Below are 24165 nucleotides of genomic sequence, written 5' to 3'. Positions count from 1 at the left end.
AACGGTAGTGTCTAAATTAATGAAGTGAGTATAAAACTGACACAGGCCAAATGATTAGTCAACCACCGTCTCCTTTCCATTGTGATGTATGTTATATAGTGAAATGTCCATACAACGCTTTGGTGCGGGATCCCCTCAAAAGATACCATTAACCACTTAGAATCTGCCACAATTAATATTTTTCAGGGTAAGGAGAAGTAGAGAAAATAACACACTGAGGTTCAGTAATTGATGGCAACCACCATTCGCTCACTCTCGAAATATGAAAACTTGCAGTTGAAAGAATTACATTACAACAACAGCAAAAAATATACACAACTTTTCAATTATTACTTTCCTCTCTGTACTCTTCTATTTCCACGATTTTATCTTTGACCTTAGGTAAACAGCTATAACGATTAGTTTCACTAAAAAGAGAACTACTAAATCGGGCCTGTTGAAAATCAATGAAGCCTTATTCAAAATCTAAATTCAACTTAACAGGAGAATGAACAACTGAAACCAGTAATTGCGAAAGTACAAAACGGACTAACAAAATTTCATATATATATATATATATATATATATATATATATATATATATATATATATATATATATATATATATATATATATATATATATATATATATATATATATATATATATATATATATATATATATATATATATATATATATATATATATATATATATATATATATATATATGTGTGTGTGTGTGTGTGCATATATGTATGTATGTATTGCAATTATTTTTTTTTATTCTCATACACGCAAACATGATTCTCATTACAGTGTTATGACGAAGGTAGTGCATTAAACACAGACTTAGTAAATGTCACCCTATCTTGCAGCATACATTCTCCCTGGGTTGGCATTTGTTTAACCCATAATTTCTCATCATATTCTGGCATTCCGAGAAGCGTCCTCTCCCATTATCTTTGTGTGTGTGTGTGTGTGTGTTTATGTATTTTTCAGTTCTTCAGGACCGTTTCCCATACTGCCCTCCGCTGCAAATTCAACTTAATGTTTTTATTACGCAATACTCAGGCTTAGAGTACGGTACATCCACACTGCACTAAAACATTTCGGAAACACACATCGGCAACGTATCGCATACATATCAAAAACAGGTTGAAAACAAGCCAGCGACCGTAAGTGGGAAGCGAATCTCTGACCAATGCTGGATAGTTTATGAAGCAATAGTTAGGAAAACCAATAAGTCGTTATTTTGTACCCAACCTGTTGGTGTCGTGTGTGCAATAAGTTATCGGCTTGCTTTTGTGATATACTTTACTGCAGAGTGGATGAGGCCTTAGGTTAACGCTTATACAAAAAAAAAAAAGGTGACTGACTAATCCTCGGCAAAGGGGTTAGAAAGTGAGTTTTCCCCTTCACAATATTCAAGTTCAGGTGGAAAATTAATTCGAATGGTTGGGCAAATGGTTGTCACTGCTGAGTTCAAATCTCAGACAAAAGAATCCAAAGGATAATCAAGAACCGATTTTTCTTTCCCTTTTCTACCTGAGAAATAATAATCCCGTTTAAGGAGAAAGTGATGCATAGCGTTAGTCGCAGACTGTAACGTTAAAATACCAACTAGCTGTTTTTAATTGAAAGGGGATTGACAGTGACTGACAAGGATTTTGTTAACATACTAAGAACTCGCGAAATAACTGTCACTGTTTTTTTTCTAAATCTACTGCAATTGAGGAACAAACTCATTGTTATTGAAGCTGGATGTAAGGATTACCCATACAAATACAAAGATGGAACCAGATTATCCAAAATAATTTAAGGATTCGCTGGAACAACCCGTTTCAGGAGAATTCAGTATAACCACATCAACTTTATTAGTGTAAGCATTACAGTACTTGGATCAACCACGAGAAGACCCGTCTAAAATAACCAGAATAATAAAACACTATCCCTTCAACCTGATTAACCAGACGGACGTGAATATTATCTCTATTATCCAGATTAATCTGATTAAAGCAAAGATCAAGTAGATTAATGTAAACCGGATCTAGGCTCCAGTTTAATAGATATTATAACCTATAAACAGATCTACGTAAATAACAACCTGATTAATCACATCAACATAAATAATTTAGACCAATCAGGTTTTCATTAACAATAGTTTAACCTTTTACACTCAATAACATGACGAAGATCCATACCAAGCGTGAAAGAAAATGGAATTAAAATGAAAGGTTATGAAATCCGAACATGCATCTTGCAAACTCACCATGTATAAGCATGCACTTTCTTGCACATCTGCTGCAATGTTTCCCCTTTCAGTGAAGGAAACTGATACTGTAGTTTTCTTCTCAGTCAAGTATACATACATACACACACACACACACACACACACACACATATATATATATATATATATATATATATATATATATATATATATATATATATATATATATATATATATATATATATATATATATACAGTACATTAGGGGACTTTGCTGCCATCGCTAATTAGCTTTATTTTCGACATTCTACATTTATGCAAAACTACAAAGCAAACTCTACGATTAGCATTTCTTAACCAACCTCCTTCCCTGATATCTATTATGAGATAAATCCCATGGATTTCTGGACAAGAGAAATGCGATGCGGTATAAGATGAAGCACCGTGAAGTCAATTCACCACGAATTTTCGTCAAATTCTTATTATGCAAGAGTAACGACTGGACCAGTTATGTACGTAATTTCCGTATTTTACCTTCAGCGACTTCTCAGTCACTCGAACGTTTCGTGTCCTCTGTAATATTACTGCTGCTCCCGTTTTCCCATAATCACCCCTCTTGATGAGGAGTTGGTTATCTTACTGGCCTTCCCATGAAGTTTTTTTTTTTTTTTTGTTAACGGATAACTTCTCTATCTCGAATTTGAATGATTTTGAGATATCTGGCATCGCGACAACTGGGTCATTGACGCCGATATCAATTAAATGAACAACATAGCTGCTATGAAAGCAATAAAAAGATAAAAAGAAAATGAATGAAATATTATATTTTGGGAGAAGACCAGCGTCGATAGTAAATCTAAAAATGTCTTCTCTATCTCGACGGAACATTACCTCCTACTAGTGAGAGTTATCTAAAGCATGTTAAAGTATACGACGGTTGCTGATAACGATGTATGGAGTGAGTACACTTAAAGGTCTGGACAACCAGTCGCCTCTTAGGACCTGTTTCCTATAAGATTATAAAAAGTTTGTATCTAGAGTGAATCTGTTTTTATATACGATTTTTTCGTGTTCTTTAAAGTCAAAAGAAGGACAACAGAACAATAACCAACCTAGAATAAAATGATCTGCGCTGAGAATATCGAGAATTTAAGTCAATAAGGTACAAAAAACCAACTTGCTAGGTTTGATAATTACCCACTGGCTTTATAAGGAGCTTACCTGTAGATTATTAAGAGCTGCATTACGAATGAAAAGTAAAAGTATTTTGTTTGACAGAGTTTAAAAAGGGGGCTTAATATATCACAGTAATAATCAAATAACTATATGGTTCTCAAGGGTGTATGTATCACATGACGTACCTTCGAACCATGGTACGTACTTATTAAGTCATACATCTGGCAAGCCCCTCTTGCACGCCAACTTGACCTTGTGGGCTTCCACACGTAAGGCCGAAATGGCCCCGGGGCGTGGAACGCCTAATCACGAAGCCTGTGCGATTATGAGATAGGAATGCACATTTCACACGGCAATTACGTAAAACTGTGATGCCTATACGATGAGTATTAATTGTGGAAAACTAAGACAAAGTATTCCGCAGTACAAATGAGAATTGCGTTGCCGAAAGGAATGGATGACTAAAATTCACCCAATTTGGAATTGGCAGTGTCGTTCGTAGACGTCAAAGGGTACTTTGCATAAAGATGAATGAATGAGGATCTCACACCATCCGCTGTCCTATGCAATTATGAGCCAGGGGCGTCGTCTACTGAAGAGGGAGAGATGATGCTAGGGGGAATAGGGTGGGTGCGATTCTGGTTGGCTAAACCACGAACAACTTACAACTCTCAGTCATCTGGAAGTCGTCATAGAAGTCGGGGTTCCGTTTGCTGTGGCTGATTTGTTTCGTGAAAAGACTTCGAAACTTTCCTACGTGGAGGTGTTCGCAGACCTACCAGAGAAACTCACGCTTGATTAAACTTGAATGAAGTGCTCCAAAGACAAAGGAAATGACTGGGATATAGAGTCATAGAAATTCTTTTTTCTCGTTAAGAGTCACGCGACGGAGCGCTGCGGATATCTTGACGAAAATAAAATCACGAACAACAAAACAATGTTTTTATAATTATCTCAATGCTGCAAAGTTATTTCAAAGTACAACCTAAAGAATTAATGACTAAGTTCTCAACTATGGAAATCATTAAATAGTGAAGTTGATCTTCGACAAACAAGAACGAATGAATAAAAAATACAGTGACCAAGATACATAAAAACTTATTAAGAGTGTGACTCACGAAGCGTTTGGTTCCTTGAAAGGCCCATAGAGAGAGAGAGAGAGAGAGAGAGAGAGAGAGAGAGAGAGAGAGAGAGAGAGAGAGAGAGAGAGAGAGAGAGAGTATGGCTACTGTGAAGCTTATTCAGGACACCAAAAAATCTTTAATAGGAGCTCTTCACGATGGGGACCTACCGAAGGCAAACGCGATCCTCAGGGATATCCCATCACTGGTGTCCAACTCGGATTCTCTGCCGTTCCTTCATGTAGCAGTAGATGCCCCCACCAACAGCCGACGGCTTGTTTGCCTACTGCTGAAGGCCGGGGTTCCCATCAATTACCCAAACGCTATAGGTGCGACGGCCCTCCACATCGCAGCGGGTAAAGGAAACAAGAAATGCTTGGTGGAATTGCTGAGGGCTGGCGCTGACGTCCACCAGTGCGACAAAAACGGTCTCATTCCACTGCACTATGCAGCTCGAAGTCGTTGTGAGGATTCCGTCGCTTGCTTGCAACTCCTGCTGGCGCATAACTCACCTTGTAACATACCTGCCAATCATGGGTACACGCCTCTCCACGTGGCTGCGGAAGTTGGAAATGTCCCCGCCGTAAGAATTTTGTTGAATGCAGGCGCTCTGCATTCGAGCGCTGACTATCGAGGTCAAACGGCGCTGCATTTGGCGACAGTGCCTGCTGTTGCAGAGGCACTACTTGATGCAGGCGCCGACGTCACAGAAGCAAACACGGCAGAAGAATCTGTGTTGGAACATGCAATTAAAAAGTCTCCTGCGGTTGTTCCCACGCTCCTTGCCTCTGGAATGGCCGTAAGAGGAGATCTTTACGACAGCCATTTGCGGGTCTTCTTCAACCTGGATATCTTGTGCGACAGCAGCAGAAACGAAGTGAGTTTACTGAACATCATGTCCAGGAGAGGCCAGTACGACTTCCTCAAGCACCCCTTGTGTGAAACGTTCCTTCACCTCAAATGGCTGAGAGTCTGGCCTCTGTTCTACTTAAAACTTGCCGTATTCATAAGCCTTGTCCTGACTTTAACATCGAGCCTCTGTCTCCGGTCGTATCTACCCAGGGAACCAAACCTCACCACCAAAAACGAGACTTCGTTCGAGGAGAGACGAAATCACACTGCCATTCTAATCACGGCCACCGTCTTGCAGGGACTCTCTGGGGTGTTGTGGGCCATCGTCATGTGTAGAGAGATCATGCAGGTCATCATCTCGAGGGAATATTGGAGCAAATGCGAAAAATGGCTACAACTGCCTTTCATCATTTTATCCGTGCTAGTGATAGCAACGACCGGGCCCCTAGAACCATGGCAGCGGCATGTAGGAGTGATCGTGGTTCTGCTGGGATGGTTCAAGGTGACTTTCCTCATTGGTCATCTTCCCAGCGTTGGATTGTACGTTCAGATGTTTCTCTCGGTAGGTTCATTTTTAAGCACGTTACTAGAATTGTCTATCTACTGACCTGTCTATCTAGATGTTAATAAACAAGATGCGAAATAATACTACACAGCAAAAATGAATCTATATATATATATATATATATATATATATATATATATATATAATATATAATATATAATATAATATAATATATAATATAATATAATATAATATAATATATATATTGCATATGTATCTGTATGAAGATATATGTATAACTGAATCATGAAATTTTGACTATACACCTAAGCACTGGTTTAACACAGAGAAGATAAAAAAAGATGAAGAAAATAAATGAGATGAAGTGAGAGGATCTAAAGATGAAACTGGGGAGGATCTCACAGCTGAACTAAGACGTAATAGTTAGAGGGGCTGGACAGCGAGACGATGGCAAGGAAGTGGGAATGGAGGGCAAGCAAAAGGCTTAAATGTGGGTACAGACATGGGCCGAAGGGACTGCATATACCCTTTAGTAATGTCTATGGTGCACTGCCGGCGTTAACCCTGTCAAAGGCTCACACACAAATACACACACACACACACACACACACACACATATATATATATATATATATATATATATATATATATATATATATATATATATATATAAACATATATACATATATATATATATATATATATATATATATATATATATATATATATATATATATATATATATATATGCAGAAAGAAAATCACAATACCACGCCAATATTTACTGGTGTTCCATACATTATAAATGAAATCAGCGCGCGCGCGCGCGAGAGAGAGAGAGAGCAGTGATAACAATTGTGGTAAATCGCCCCATAAAAATATTGCCATAAACATATGAAACCCTGTTTTATACCGAGTATTATGCTACCCTTCTGAGGTTGCCAGCACTGAATAATAACTGTCACATGACGATCTCTCTCTCTCTCTCTCTCTCATGTACACACATAGTTAACTTTAACGATGCCATTCTACACAGCGCTATATAGGCAGCCCCGGGACCCTGGTACAAATTCGAGTCAGCTGGACTCAGATGCTTGTCTTAAATTTCAGCTTGAATTCATTTAAGATGCAAGAGGGGTTGCTATTCTCGAAAGGTTCTGAATTAATTTTTGATGAGCGCGTGGGCTAAGCACCAAGTCTTACTGGACGCATAAATCAAACGTAAGTTATACATGAACCTTATATTTTGCATTCGGGAATTTCGCTAAAACGCCGCATAATGAAACCATCAAACACGCTACGTCCTCAAGGCAGGGCGTGGGGCTGGCAACCTCACCCAGCAGATACTTGTTACAAACCGGTAGGGTTACACCTTTATACTGAGCTTATATCAGTTCCGGGTCTAATGCACTAAGGTAAAGAGAGTGCTGGGTATAAATAGCCGCCTTAATAATGGAATGGAATAGGAACATAAAATTTAGGGCCAAGGCCTAGCGCTGGGACCAGTGAGGTCATTCAGCGCTGAACGGGAAATTGCGAGTAGAAAGGTTTGAAAGGTGTAACAGGAGGAAAACCTCGCAGCTACACTATGAAACAATTGTTAGGAGAGGGTGGATAGCAAGATGGAAGAAAGAGAATATGAATGATGGTACACTAAAAGGAATGAAAGAAGTTGCAGCTAGGGGCCGAAGGGACGCTGCAGAGAACTTTAAGTAATGCCTACGGTGCACCGAGTAAGGTGCACTGACCCCCTACGGGCTCTTTATTAATGTAAATGCATAAATGACGTTTGACTAATTCATACAATCAAATATTTTATCTTTTAATTATTCTTGTAATCTACTGAAATCATGTGTAAATTAAGCACAAACCAGATAGGGTCGTACCTTTGAAAAAATAAACAAATGAATAAATAAATAAATTAATTAATTAATTAAACAAATAAATGGAAAGCAAAGAAACGGTGACTTGTTACCAGGAAGATCAGATGTCAAGTACTTGTTTCAACGTGTTGTACCTTTTGCCTTACATTTAATTAATCATATTCTTCACTCTTCTCATTCCTTCGTTCTCACACTTACACTTTCATACTGCTTATTTATACGTCACTGTTAACTGATAATTTGTTTTCTTGTTTGTAACTTTAGCTCTGGTTTTAGTCAAGTCTTCCTTTTCTCTTTCCTTTTTCTCATTTTAGGTCTCGCATGCTTTGCGTTTTATGCATCCACCCCCCCGCCCCTGCTGTATTTGCTTATTTGTCGACATCCTGTTATTTTGGCCGCTATTTTTGCGGAAAGTAACAAAGTCTACAGTCGCAGTCCTCCAGATATTATGGATTCACAAACAAAAAAAATTGAGAAAAAGATTTAATTGAAAATTTGGCTCACCACACTAAATTCCTTGTGAAAAGTTGCACATGTGAACCTTTTTGCAACCGTTGGGAAGTTAAAAATGGACACTGACACGTAACATATATGAAAATATATTATTAAGCAGATGTGTTGATTCTGGAAATCACTGTGGAACCAGTATAAGGAAACTAAAATTTGTCTCTCTGAAAGTAAAAGATTTATGTTGACAAGAGAGTCAGGGGGAGGTGCAGCGTTGCACACTTGAGGGTGAACCCAGGTTTGAATAAGAGATAAACTCTCTCTAGACATTATTCCACCTTCAGAGGTCAATCCGTAGTAGCTCTAACACCAAACCAGACCAGTACACCACCAGAAATCAGTCTACTTCTCCACAAACTGTACTATTTTGTAACTATATACATATATACATACATACATACATACATATATATATATATATATATATATATATATATATATATATACACATACATACATATATATATATATATATATATATATATATATATATATATATATATATATATATATATATATATATATATATAATATATATATATATTTACATATATATATATATATATATATATATATATATATATATATAAATATATATATATATATATATTGTATATATACTAAAAAATCACAAAAATATGCACGTGATTTGTTATCGGCTGAAGCCACAGGAAAAGCTTGAAAAGAAACGACAGAGTGCCAAGTTCTTTCGTGCAATTAACACATCTTCGGGCGCAAAGATGTGTTAATTACACGAAAATGCTTGGCACTCTGTCGTTTCTTTACAACCCTTTCCTTTGGCTTCAGCTGATAACATATATATATATATAATATATATATATATATATATATATATATATATATATATATATATATATATATATATATATATATATATATATATATATAAATATATATATATACACACATACATATATATATACATATATATATATATTATATATATACATACATATATATACATATATATATATATATTGTTACATAATGGAGCAGTTTGGAGTGCAATAAAATAATTTGTGGCGGTGTACTGGTCTGGTTTGGAGCTAGAGCTGCCACAGGCCACCTTCTTAAGGCGGAATAATGTCTAGAGAGAGTTTGTCTCTTATTCAAACCTGGGTTCAACCACAAGTGTGCAAGGCCTCATCTACTCCTGACCCTCTTGTCAACGTAAGTCATTTACTTTCAGAAATACAACATTTTATTTGCCTGACACTGGTTCCATAATGACTTCCAGATTCCAATACACCTTGTTTATTTTATTCACATTCACTCTACCTTGAAGATAAATTCTGAAGGATATCCTTAGATATGTTGTTTCATACCCCTTTGGATTCTCACACTTCACACTATTCCACACTTGGAAAAAGGATGATAATCACATGCACTTGGTTCAATCAACACCTGATTATGTTTTATCACAATAGTAAGTTGGACCAAAGTGGGTGAAGACCAAAGACTTTTCATTACCAGAAGTAAGGTCCCGGCTTTACAATTTATTCAACGGATAAATAGAACATGCGAAAAAAAGATCACATAAAAAAAGAAACAATAACCAAAAAGGCGAAATATCATACTGGGCTCGTTCACAAACAAACAACAAATGAAATGACGAATCGTTCGGTATGACGTTTTGGTACAATTAGCATGTAAAATTTACTGAACCTAAATGTGTCTCCTATAGGGATGAATGTTAATATACAACAAACAACAAACGAAAATGGGATTCTTTCACATTACACACTAAAGCAATTCAAGGCAATACCTTTACATTATGATTACTTACACTTTCAAAAGAATGACCGCAGGATAAGACCTTATCACAAAATGAAAATGTTTCGTATAAAGAACCGTTGAACATTAACAGAAGATGAAAATGCAATTCGTTCATGTAGTAACAAAATGAACTCGCTCTCAAACTAAAATGTCTTACTCGCAAATCACGAATGCCCCGGATATCAAGGTTAACCTAGGCATACAACTCAGTCACCCATGCACTCCCTTAATCTAATCAATAAATAACATACTACAGATAAGCGCAAAATCGTCTGAATATATGACACAAAAGGAGCAGCAACTTACCATAGGGGGTTTAGTTTCACTATTGCTACTGGTTATTGAAACTTTACACTATTTACTTTATTTCTATAACAGAGACAAGTGATGCCATACTATTAATGTGATGTAAACACAACCACTTACATCCCCACCAGATATTTGACTCTTATTATCTAACTGGTTCAAAACATTTACAAATCACTAAGGATACATGATCCCATAAGGCAAAAATCAGATGCAATAGTTCTGAGACAATCAGACATTTGCTCTGGATGCTTTATGCTATAGAACTATCTTTAACACGACTTGGTACTCTTATGATCACTTCTATGAACTCTAGTATCGTTTTCCCTTCTTAACTATTTTTTACGTTTACGAAGACATAATATCTTTGTTTATTCTCCTACTCTGAACCAACGAATCACTTAAATGCTCCTTTCCACTCCCACCTTGCCACAATTGCCAATTTTGTACCGAGCTTTTCTGGCTTGTGCATAGATCTTCCACATCTGGGATGAGTGGCCTCACGGTAGGAAGGAGTAGGATGGTTCGGTAAACGCAGCATTTCGTGAAGAAAGAGAAAGAAAGAGAGGGGTTTTAAAAGTGCCTCTTCTGGACTTGGAATTTGTGCTCTTGAGACTTCTAACCCTGCGTTGCGGAATTCACTACCGGTCAGTCTAACAGGCGCAGCTGTGACTCATTCGTCTTTGGTACTTTTTTGGCCAGCTCTTGTTCTCGCCAACTGACTTTTCCTCCACGAATTTCCTTTACTTAGACCCATGTGAAGATTTCAGAAGGAGGGCCTAAGGTAGGGATGGTATGTCAATAGTCAGGCCATCGGATCCAAGAAGGCAGGCCTATGGTAGTTACAAGTGTCTAATTGGTCAAGACCCTTCATCTTAAGAGTACAATCCCTAGAACACCCTACAGACAGGGCCTCTCTTACGTCTTTAGCAGTTGAGGTCAGCAGGGGGTCTTGGAATGTCCACTGTGAGGTTGTAGGTGGTCGATGGGCACAAGACACTGTCACTCCTAAATCTGCAGGTTCATCACTGAGTCTACAGGTGCTGGTTTCCTTCGCTTTTGAAGATGATCTGCCGAGGGACACATAAGGGGAAGACAATGGTAGCTCTTCTTTGTGGTGTTTAATACTGACACACGGGAAAGGGAAAATGAGAGGATTGATAGGAGATGGTTACAGTGCAAAAGCTTTTAATCCAGCAGGTGGCTGTGAGTTAGCCATGGATATAGGGGATTTCTCTTTCGTTTATGGTTCTCTCTTAATTTTTAATAAATATATGAGTAAACTGGGGTTATCAGCACACACACCACACACACACACACACACACACACACACACACACACATATATATATATATATATATATATATATATATATATATATATATATATATATATATATATATATATATATATATATATATAGAGTGAATTGCAGAATTTCTGAGTGACTGATAATGAGCCCACTATTTAGGAATAACGTTCAGGAGTTTTCAGAACAGGGATTCATTCACGACTCAGCAGTGAAAGTATGAATGTGGCAGTGACTGTCATTTTTTCTCTGAAGCCATCCCTGTTAATGGAAAAATCTTGCTGTTGAAACATGCATACTATATATATATATATATATATATATATATATATATATATATATATAACATATAATTTATATATCTATATATATTATATGTATATATATATATATATATATATATATATATATATATATATATGTCTGTCTGTGTATGCTTTAATCCATGTATGTATATCCCACAATATGCGAAGAAACCCTCATGCTCTTGAACTTAGTGTATCATTAAATAACAGCAGGAAACTAATTATGAGCGTAATTAAAAGAACGGACGAATTAAACATAATGATAAAGCCAAAAACAACTCCCCTTCATTACCTTCAGCGTAAAGAAATGGGACAATAATTTACCCCAAGGAAAGAAAAAGAAAGCTATTATTTTAACCCCCTCCGGGAGTGTGTTGGATGTGGTTGTACGCAACAAAAAACACATGATCAATTTACTTGTCAAGATATTAAGAGGACTCGCGATGATCAAGATGCATTTTAGAAGAAAAAAGTAAAATAAAAAGTGTATATATGGAGCACATGAAAAAAATTAATAGCTGTTTATGTGACCTTGGGTTATGCATTAACTCATTCTTTTGCCCTCGGCAAATCACTGCCACCCCGTCTGTTTTATGCCGTAATCACAGTTCATGGCATCCCACTGCCTGGATAGTAATAACTACTTAGTAGTTACCAGCTGATAAAAACCGTTGTAAGACGACAACAAGTCTCGGTTAATGCGTTCAAAACTGTAAGTCAAAAAGTTAAAGTTTTCTTTGTTAAATATAAAGTTCAAAATTTTCTATCTTAAAGTTTTCTCAAATCAATGGCGACTCGAAAAACTTAACCTGTTCGCGGACGTTGATGCTACGAATATCTCCGTACGAGTTTCGGTGAGCTAAAAGGGAACGTTTTGAGCATACTTCAGATTAAATTACATTATCAAATATCTTAGCTAATGAATTGCTCTAATTTTGAAATTTTAACCACAATTCAATTAACGTTTATGACTTTTTCATGTAATTTTTATGAGCATTTGTTTACTTGAATCGGTCTACCGAGTTATATCGTAAAATCCCAATTCTGTCCCAATAAGTACCCTATTCAGGACGATCCAAATGCCTAAGTAAATTTAATTCTTTTTCTTACTACAAACGTCTAATTAAGAAAACGAAAAATAGTGACAACAACACTTTCTTTCATTGAAAATAATTATGATAACGCTCGTCATCGAAACAATAATTACTTAAGGAACTGAACACAGCAGTTTCTCATCTTTAAAAAAGTCGATTTAAATCTGATTTGTAGAAATTCAGATACAAGGCCAAGCGCTGGGACATTTCTAGCCGTTATGCGCTCAAGTTGCGAAAAGAGGGAGTGGTAAGGCAGCCAGATGGAAAGAAAAGAAGGGGAATTAGATAAAGTAAACGGCTGCCGCTGAAAGGTGGGTGTAGCTTGGGGCCGAAAGGAAGGTGTAAACATTTAGTGATACTTCCAGTCCACCATGCGAAGTGCACTGACGGCCCTACCCCCCTACGGGATTAATTAGGCTTTGTTTGCTATGTTTTAATTCGAGCCACCTTATATGACTGTCATATGCGTTTTTATCTAAACAACTTCTTAGTTTTTTAAAGATTTTTAACAAATTATTTCCCAGGTCTCGTTTTAAATTTAGCCCTTCTGTTCCAGTTGCTCATTTAAGGAGGATCTCACAACGGACTCCATTTGCCTAATTAACTGAATTTTGCTGTAAACGCTTTGCTGCATATTGTTCAGGTAGCACTTTTTTGTTTTTCTTTAAATCCTTCTAGAAGATATAATCTTCTAACTGGATTTAGTCAGTTTCTTCTATTTTTTTCTCTCAAACAGTCTGCCTCTATGAAATTCTCAAGATCCTAATAACTCATCAACTACAGTTTCGTTCACAGATCTGTATTTATGAGCTGTACGATGAACTTGCCAGTTATGCTTTCTTCACGAATACTATATTAAGTTCTCGACGATACAAGCAAACGTGCCTCCTACACGGACATATTTTAAAAGCGTTTACATAACACCACGAAAAGATCATCGACGAAAGTAAGCATGTTTTCGTCGTCATCCCGCCTAAGTTCGAAGATTATCCTCTAAAATACCACAGCAATGTTTTGCCTCGGGTTTGTCTGTACCTTCGACTCCTTTCAAGGGGGGTACGACTAGTTTCTTTTTGTCTTCCCCTGGGCGCATGTTGGACGTGTATCTTGACCGTGCCCTTCTATAATTACCACTTTGAAGAATGAATTCCTTCGGGAGGCTCTCAGGATGCCTGTCACGTAAAGAACGCACCCAACGCCCATTTCAAAAAGTACGCAACATGCTGAGCATACGTAACATCTATAAACAGATGAGTTGGTACCATGTTGACAGGGAACTGAGGGAAGGTGAAGGTGATTACATTTGTTCAAACGCATAGTCCATGAATTTCAGTGTGCAGTTCAACTGGCGCCGGAATTTGGAAAATTACTCTTGCAATGTTGTTATTTTCTTGTGTTAAACTCCTCCGTATATCAACCGCCTTTCATTAAGAAGATCTAAAGGTATTTCATTTTCAAAACTTGGTGTTCGTTTAATTCTGCACATCACGCAAAGTAATAATTGTATTATTTTTGTTTGAGGGACGGACAAATGCGCATTATATATATATATATATATATATATATATATATATATATATATATATATATATATATATATATATATATATGTGTGTGTGTGTGTGTGTGTGTACTCGCACCTTTTCCTATTTCCCGGAGATTGTAACAGAAAGTTTCACCTTCCAGTTCTCAGGAAGTAGTTTGGGATGAGGTAGTAATAGTACCACAAGCGTCTAGGTACATAATGCAGTGATTAGGTAAACACAGGAACATAGTGAGTTTTTAATGATGGCATTCATCCGATCTCGCTCAAGGGTCGACTCTGACTTTGCTTGCTCGGTAGGCGGGAATGCTACCATTGCACACATCTGCCCATAATATATATATACATACATATATACATATATATACTGTATATATATATATATATATATATATATATATATATATATATATATATATATATATATATATATATATATATATATATATATATATATATATATATATATCAAGAAGTACCAAACTACGACTATAAAAACCATGCACATAACCAAAACATGGTATATGTATACAGTATAGTGTCATACATACACAAACACAAAGATACAGGTGGAGAGAGAGAGAGAGAGAGAGAGAGAGAGAGAGAGAGAGAGAGAGAGAGAGAGAGAGATTTATGCAATATGTAAAATGGAGGTAAGTTTTTGTAAGGGCGGGTTTATTGCCTCTAGTCATGACAAGATCACCGGGAACTGTTACACCTGTATCATGATTCAGACCAATTCTCTTAGCATGGCGTACTTAGGACTATAAAAGTATATGCATGTGGACACTATGGTATATATTAACTTTAAGACATTCTTACAACACAGGGTACTTCAATTTTCATAAATCAACTGCTGTATCGTGTATGAATCTCCTGTGCAAGAAAACTTTACTTTTGCAACATTAGTAACTTTATATACTTTCACAGAATGCTCACCAGACTGCACGTCGAACCCTGCTACACATTGCTCCCATTCATTGCTTCATCACACACATTCTCACGCTTCTTGGAAATTAAGGATTCCTTTCGAGTTTCCTCTTTCAATCTATTTTATCAAACATTTCTAGGTCTTTTTCTCAACCTTCCTTTTACCATACCTAAATTATACAGTTCTTTTACCAGCTATCATCTTCCATACTTTCTACATGACCAGACTACATTAAGGATTCATATCCATCCACTCACATCCACCATTTCACTTACACTAACCTTCTCATGACACCTTTTATGTTTCTCCATAACTGTCATCCTATTAATTCTTCTTACATTACCTATATTGCACAACACTTTATCTCAACAGATTCAACACTTTTTTCATTTGCATTCAACATTCACACTTCTCTTCCATAAAGTAGAGCTGGCTCAACAATTCATTCATACATTCCCACCTTGGCTTCTACAGGTATTACATATACTCTCCCAATCATTTTTATACACCCCACTGTCTTTCTTGCTTTACCTATTATGTGACTCACCTCTCCTCTTATTCTACAACACCCACTTAATTTATTCCCAAATAAATTGCTTATATAAATCAACAGCTTCCTATCTACCAGCACCCATACCCGCCTGCAATGCCCCTCTTTCCTGATTTCAAGCTATCCACATAACTTTAACCTAGCTCACATTTACTCTCAACTTTTTTCCTCCTAAAAACACTTCAAAACTCTTTTGCTAATTTACGCAGTTTTCCTAAACTGTCCTCAATCAGCACTACATCATCAGCAAACATCAACCACTCCATACTCTATTCACAATATATTTTATAACTCACAACTTTTCCCCCTACAATTACTGTCCTATCTCTGACTTCTAACATTATTCCAACAATAAAGGTACTGGACATCCATGGAGACAAATTGCGGCTATGTCTCAGAACCACTTATACATCAAACCAATCACTCTTCCACCTACATATTCTAACACACACTTCAATTCCATTGTTAAAAATTTTAATTGTTTTCACTAACTTATCATTCATACTATACATCCTGAAAACCCTCTACACTACCTCTTTATTGATTCCATCATAAGCTTTTCATAGTTTCACGTGTGGCACGTGACTGAGGCTTTCTTGTTTGTACCTGATGGTGGTTGGTGAAAAAACGAATGAATGTACTCAAGCCTGGCTGTGCCTCTCGTTTTATGAAGAATTTGGAGTTGCTTATGTTTAAAATGAAACAATGTTTATGTCTTTTATATTATATGGGTTTTGCATCAATGTTTTACATATCTTGTAACCATAAGTAGGTACAGGTACATATATACTGTATATTTCTGTAAGCAATTAATTCTCCAGCTGTATCTCTGCATTTGAATGTTAAGCAAATCAGCATTTCAAATTGAATGAAAATTACAATATACTATAAGCCATGCAAGTTGGCCCCAGGGTATCCATCATACAGATTATATGATAGTCTTTGTTACTTTAAGGATTTTATTACTTACTGGAAGGGAGCATATCCCCGAGCTGTCTGTTAAATTGAGATGACACTCTAATACCTTTCCCCTCAGGTTTTCCATGAAATACATTAATAAATTTGATTAGAGGAAAACATGTCCATTACCTAAAATTAACCTGTATAGGAAACTTACAGATCTGATTACATATAGTAAAGTTAGTTTTTTCTTTTAATAGACTGTGTCTGTAGGGTGCCTTAAGTCAAAAGGTGTCATGGTAATGTACTAAATTTTTTCTCCAGTGTCATGTATATCTGACTTTTCTACTAAAGACCACTTAAGCAGACAGTGACAATACAGCATAAGAAAATTATTAAGTCATTATGAGGATGCCATCATTAGCACAAAAATCATCACAACTGAGTAAGGGGTGAAACCTGAAGATATATTGCTACTTCAGACTTTGTTCCATGTTGGGGGGACACAAATTAGACCATCATTAAGATGAATGGTGCATCCCTGCTGAACTGTCAGGCCCATCATCATATTCAGGGACTGCCAAAGAATGAGAATCTTCAGTTGTTGAGGACAAAAGATACACTGATGAACACATCTGGGTACATCAGGGATGAAATAACACAACACCCTCCAAGTGACTCAATTCACCTTAGTCTCCCATTCCAATGGCTGCTGAATACAACAAGAAGAGCCTAGTATTCTTCCGTGTGCGCATATCTAGCCAGAAGACAAATTCTGCTCATGGCTTCTCCCATCAGTATTAGACTGCTAATGCAAGGAGAATAATCAACTGCTCTTAGCCAGAACTGCACCCCTGAATATCGTTAAAGCCAGCTGCCTGATGTCTCATGGACAACACCTGAGCAGGAAGGACAATATTTTACAACCCCTGAAGTACATGGAGGGCGCTTGTCACCAAGACCTTCCACTTCAAACCATCCATACAGTATTGGTCACAGTAGCAAAAATTTTGAAGGTGACCAGAAATATGGAATTAAAAGCTGGGATCAGCTTCTTTACCTACTTTACCTTTTTGGAAAACCTGGACAGGCAGAAAAAGAAATGAAGATAAGTCATATGAGTAACATATTCCATGCTGGTTTCCTGTCTCCTCAACCTCAGACCAAATTGACTTCAATAACCTATGTGGCAGCAGCTGGTGGTAGGATTAACCCACTAGGGACTGGACTGATCAGTGTAAAAGCTTAACACATAAGTGGAAGTCACTGAACGGCATTACAACTCATTCGCTGTCCTCAAATAAAGTGTAACTGAGCCGAGTTTAAGTAATACTAATGCAATTTGCAGGAACACTTCCTTGAACATATTTTAGGCATATTCCAACAGGATTGTATATTTTTTGAGACTGAATAACTCCTGAATGTATTTAGGTCTTCATGAGCTCTCGCCTAGACTGGAAAACCATCCTCTTCACAGGATGAACTGTATAACTGCTTGATTACTTCTCCTGAGAGGCAGACACACACATCTGCTCCTGTGCCCACTACCAAGGTCATGGTGTGCAACTGGTACTAGGAGTATTAGGGTAACCACCTAGAAATGGAGAAGACCTGTACTTGGAATGGCATACTGGACCATAGCCACATTAGCTTAAGAATGTGATCATTGATGACTGTCATAGTCACTATTCATACAAAAACAGTCATAATCATTTTTCTTCCTTAAAACTCCAAAGGGCATTTCAAAAGATGTATCTCTGCCACAATTTCAGCACAACAGCTCCCTACAATTGGCAGTAATTGGTCTAGAAAAGGGTACAGGTAAGTGAGCACATGCAACCGTGGGGCCAAGCATGGAGCAGCGTGATCACAAGACAGTGGGTTGACCAAGCACTGGCTCATACCAAAAGAAGACCTGTTGCAAGTGAACTTGCTGGGTGAGTGGTCCTGGTCTGTGGATTGGGGCTCAAACAGGCTGGAGGTGATGGCTTGATCAGGTGTGTTGCTGATGAAACACAGTTGGAAGAGCTAGGAGTAGTCCATGTGTTCAAGATGGAGCAGTCCAAGATGGGATACTGAACATGCACATTAAGATCCCTGCCAGCCTAGCCAGTCATTACTAAGTCACCTCCAGGTATCTGAAAACCATAGCCCCCTAAAGATGAGAAGGGTACTCAAAGTCTCATGAAACCTCTCAAAAGAGGGCTTTTTGGACTTCCTTCTTAGACTTCCCCTTCTCCTTCCTGTGGGAAGAGGAGGAGGAGCTCAATGACATGGAAGAGGAGGAGGAGAAGAACAGTGCTTGCGCTTCTTCTTTCTAGCTCAGGTCTTGCTCTCCTAGAATGCTGGTAACAGGTTGAGGGAGGAAACATCTTCAAGCCTACAGCTGAAGAAGGAGCATACCGGACTGGAAGTATGACCACTACTGGAGGGTCAACCTCCTTAGCAGTGACAGTTACAGAAGTAACAGCAACGGCAGAAGCCTCTTCTTAGCTAAGGCTAAGTGGGACACAGCAACAGATGGACTTGCCAGGATGACCAAAGAAGGCCACATCTTCATCAAGTACTCAGCCAAAGACAATTGCATACCTGGAACCTCAAATTAATCAGTAGACATAGACAGAACTGACAAGAGTATGGTCGGCAGCCTTCCTTCCTTCCATAAACGGGCTGCCCCAAACTGAGGGAGAGCGATGCATACAGGTGGCAGGTGAAGAGGAACTGCAGGGATGGGAAGAAAAGTGTTTGAACAGTTCCGAGGAGTATTCCTTCCTGAGAAGGCCGGTGAATGCTTTCTATCCTTATTCTTCCTCCTAGTAAACCTCTTCAACTGACTGGGAGACCAACCAATGCACTCCATACAGGGAAAGAACATGCCTTGCCCCTACAGGTAACACAATATCTATAGGGATAAGTTTCAAAAGGGGACATGAAGCGCTCTCACAGATGCTCACACCTCTCGCAATGTCTTTGTACTTGTTTTTTCTCCATTAGAGAAACTAAACCAGCAATTATACACGAAAACAGAATACTCAAGTTCAACAACCCTGAAAAGTAATACCACTGGTGTAGTGGTATTGCTATAGAACAAAGCAATACCACTACACCAGGTGACAGCTCAAGAAATGGTGCTTAGTGACTCAGGTGAGTGAAGGTTATTCCCCCATAACCACTAGTTGTTATCAAGTTCAATGACTGTCTTCAGGTGGTGCATGTGAAGAAAAGTGCCTATGTATGAGAGACAAAAGATTGTGCCTGGGAACATTCAGAATATGAATATGCACTGTATTAGGCATAAGTTAAATTGATGGGGTTGTGATGAGACAAATAATTCTTGAAATTAGTACAATTCTCATATCTTTTTGTAGCTGAACCTCACAGCCAATCTCAAAACTTGACAAGAAACTAGCCCAAACACTTATATGTGAGAGATGGCCAAAATCTATCTAAGAAACAATAAAAAAATGCGTCAACTGCTGCACAAAGAATTATTGTCATATGTACTTACTGAAAATATCAGGAACCCCTAACTTGAAACTGCTTTGTTCTTCTGATTAAAACAATTGGCCTGGGAAGTTCCATCAACAATCTGGTAGGGATGGAATGAGGCTTTCTGAAAACTGGACAGTAGTTTGTCTCACAAATGAAAATGCAAATGCACAGTTCTGTACAGTATTATGTTTTCTGTGGTTAGGCAGAATTATAATTATGTTTTATAAATCCTAAAAACCATTCTTGCAAGTCACTGATTACTGATCTGCATGATCCAAAATTAAGAATAAAATGAAAACTTAATCTGTTGACTGAAGACCTTTTCATAATAATTTAGCAGTGGTTCTTAAGCACTACTTGTCACTGAAAATAAGGAACAAACCTCAATAAGAAACAAGAGAATGAAAAAACATTGTTATAGTAATTCAATTCACAAATCTTTGAAAATACTGTACAAGACTTTTGCACAGTTGATGATGTAACAGGAACTGGTTGAGTGTTGGCTTGTTAAAACTTGCCATAAGAAATAACAATTCATATACATCCACTGGAACACTATTGGCAACACAGAACCTAAATGATGATGAATTACCTATTTCTTTAACCTCAGAATCTCACACAGAACAATGTTGCTTCCAATATTTTGTTAGATTTTATAAACTAAAAGATGATCTGTGGTGCAAGAAGTGTAGACCTGGAATTTCTGTTGGCAGGTATCTTGACTAGCAAGTCACGTTTCAGGAGTCACAAAGATATTTTTTTTAGAATCCTGAAAACACTAACCTAGCTGGTTAACAATTTACTCTAATCACTTAAACAGCTGAAACATTCTGTAAAATGGAAAAATATTTTTAGATAAACATTATGTACTTACAAATTTGAAAGAACTTCTTAATTATTCACAAAATCTTTAGTAGTTACCTTTGTAGAGGCTGGTCTACAGGCCTCAATATAAAATATTCAAACTGACAACATTTAAGCAAAATATTATGACAATGAGAGAGAGAGAGAGAGAGAGAGAGAGAGAGAGAGAGAGAGAGAGAGAGAGAGAGAGAGAGAGAGAGAGAGAGAGAGAGAGAGAGAGAGAGAGCTAAAAAAAACTTATACACTGTACTATATATTTTCAGGTATCAGTAAGGATGCTTACTTTTGCCTGTGTTTATTCATCACTCTTCATCGGGTTTTCTGTGAGCTTCTACCTCGTTTTTGAGGGAGAAGTTTTCAGCACTATTTGGATGTCAGTTCTCAAAACACTGGCCATGATGGTGGGAGAGCTGGAAGTTGCAAGCATTCTAGGGAAAGATACAGAGCAAACTCTTCCAGGTGAGTTAATACAGTTTTCCTCAAAATGACATGACACTCAGGAAATAGTAAAACGTAACTCTCCCCTACTATATAATAAATTCTAATATTTTCCTTACAGGGTTAAACTTGAAATGAGTTCTTTCCAATCTCTTCTGTCTGAATTCCCAGCTGATCCATGTCTTCATTTCTGCCATTTCTCTAGAACCTTCTGGGCCTTCCTACTGGTCATCTGCTACTTCCGAGTCTACTACTTTTATGGCTAATTGCTTCTCATCTCTCCTTATCACATGCCCAAACAATTTTAGTCTTTGAACTCTTAAGTCTATTTTCTGGCCTCTGGACAGCATGTCTTTCCTTATTTCTAATACTAATAAATGCAAAATCAGTAAATGGAAGTTACTCAACTATCAATGCTTTTCATCAATAATAATATATCTATTCTACTTCAGCTACATTTAACACATTTTTCATTCACGAAAATTATCCAGTTTCAAAAATAAAGGTATAATCCACAATATATTTTTTTTCTTTCAGGAACTGCACATGTTATATTTGTCCTCTTTGTGTTACTGATGACAATAGTAATCACTAACCTACTCGTAGGTCTTGCTGTACAAGTAAGTCTGTGCTTTTGTTATACATCTACAAGATAAAATCCAAGGATAAAACAGAATTCTAGTGAACATTAAAAATACTGTTATATGTTAAAGTCAAATAATTTTTCCTTGGTTTTAAATTATACAAGTTTTTTTCCTATTAAGCATTCATCACTACAGAATTTGTGAGAAGGAAAGTAATGTACAAATGATTAAGAACATCTTTCCCTTGGTCGCTTCTTGAAAAATCAGCATCGATAACTTTGTAACGCAACAAACATAACAATAAGCAAATGCAGTGTTTATTATAAAATGCCTTACTTCATTTTTAGAACTGTCTTAAACATTCCTTCAAATTCAATCACTTCACTTACAGGATATCCAGATGCTTCAAAAAGAAGCTGGTGTAAGCCGTCTTGCACTCACTGTTGAACAGGAAACATCTGTGGACATAATGCTATCATCTCGGCTTGTCAGCTGGATTATGCCATATCAACTGCATACATGGTTGAGAAACAAGTGCTCATTATTACATCATTTACCTCAAAGGAGTCTCCATGTCCCAAATGCTTGCAACCAAATATCAGATTCTGATGCTTCCGTAGACTGGTGGATCAGACAAGGAACTAGTAAGTCTGAAGGAAATCTCATTATTATGGAAACAAAGATGTATCAAATATGTATGTGTTACTGACCTCCTTTGATTTTCCTGATCAGCTGGGATTCACTTTTGAGCATATCATAAAATGTCACTGAGCAACAATGGTTTCCTGGCTTTACCATAAAGTTAATTTTAAATAAGTTGAACTGCAACCTGAATTTTCTCATTTATTCTTAACTTATATTTGTTAAACAGTATACGCCAAATGAATCCAATAACCTACTTATGAGCAACAGTCATGAAATTATTTCAGAGACCAATTAATTGTTTTTTACTCATGACCAAATACTGCCTTGTGATAAGAAAATGTATTGCACTATATCTTCTTTAAAAATTACAATTAATCACTGTACAATTATCGCATTTACTCAACAGGGTCACAACAACGAGGCCCAATGGAGCACTACAACATTTTCATCCGTCCCTATGATCCAACGAAACCTGGCAAGGTTTATTTCAGCAATGTTACCAAGCTTATTCCAACAAGCTACACATTACCTGACTGGATTATAAGAAACACAAGGCTGTTAATTGAAAATGGTCTCCACAATAGGGAAAGTGAAGCAGATCTAGTAACAGATGATGGGGAGGACGAAGCCGAAGACACAGACACAGCAAATGAAATACAAAGTACAACTTTAGAAAACATGCAGGAACAACTTAATGAATTACAGAAGTCAGTTACTGTGATGTCTCAAATGATGAAGAAAATCCTGAACTCAAAATAATTTACTTCTTTTAATTAAAAAAATTAAAATTACAATGTTTTTTGTTACCTCATTAATAGGTTAAAAAATACCAACAATACTCAAATGCAGATCTTCAACTTCAGCAGAGGGTTCCTTACCAACACAGCAAATTCATACCCACGCAAAGCATGAATAACCCTTTGAATATGAATTTAAGTACCGTACTACTTGCAAAATAAGCTTTAAATATACTAAAGAAATTTGTTGAAAAGATTCAACTCAGATCATCCAATGTTTTTCATTCACATACATATTCCATCACAAGTCAACCTTACAAATTATATAATTGTTAAGTTTTTTTTCCTATGCCTTTTCTGAACCACTGCAACTCCAGTGTGATATGAAATTTAC

The 24165-nt window shown here is 37.0% G+C and overlaps 1 protein-coding gene across 3 annotated transcripts in view; it reads left to right on the top strand.

Annotated features, from left to right (window-relative positions):
- LOC136838758 (transient receptor potential channel pyrexia-like) overlaps positions 1–23828 on the top strand; it is a 30344-nt gene extending 6516 nt beyond the window's left edge. For 2 of the 3 annotated variants that reach the window (XM_067104234.1, XM_067104236.1), the window contains exons 2-5: positions 21631–21826; positions 22343–22425; positions 22781–23033; positions 23441–23828. In XM_067104234.1, the coding sequence (XP_066960335.1) occupies positions 21631–21826; positions 22343–22425; positions 22781–23033; positions 23441–23793 (885 nt within the window). In that variant the 3' untranslated portion in view covers positions 23794–23828. Of the gene's footprint in view, positions 1–4059; positions 5922–21630; positions 21827–22342; positions 22426–22780; positions 23034–23440 lie in introns of those variants that run through there. The other variant, XM_067104235.1, reaches the window with a different exon arrangement.
- Positions 23829–24165: the final 337 nt, after the last annotated feature.

Source organism: Macrobrachium rosenbergii, chromosome 5 (assembly GCF_040412425.1).
Source record: "Macrobrachium rosenbergii isolate ZJJX-2024 chromosome 5, ASM4041242v1, whole genome shotgun sequence".
Classification (NCBI taxonomy): domain Eukaryota; kingdom Metazoa; phylum Arthropoda; class Malacostraca; order Decapoda; family Palaemonidae; genus Macrobrachium; species Macrobrachium rosenbergii.
This window is presented reverse-complemented; position numbering and strand designations above follow the sequence as displayed.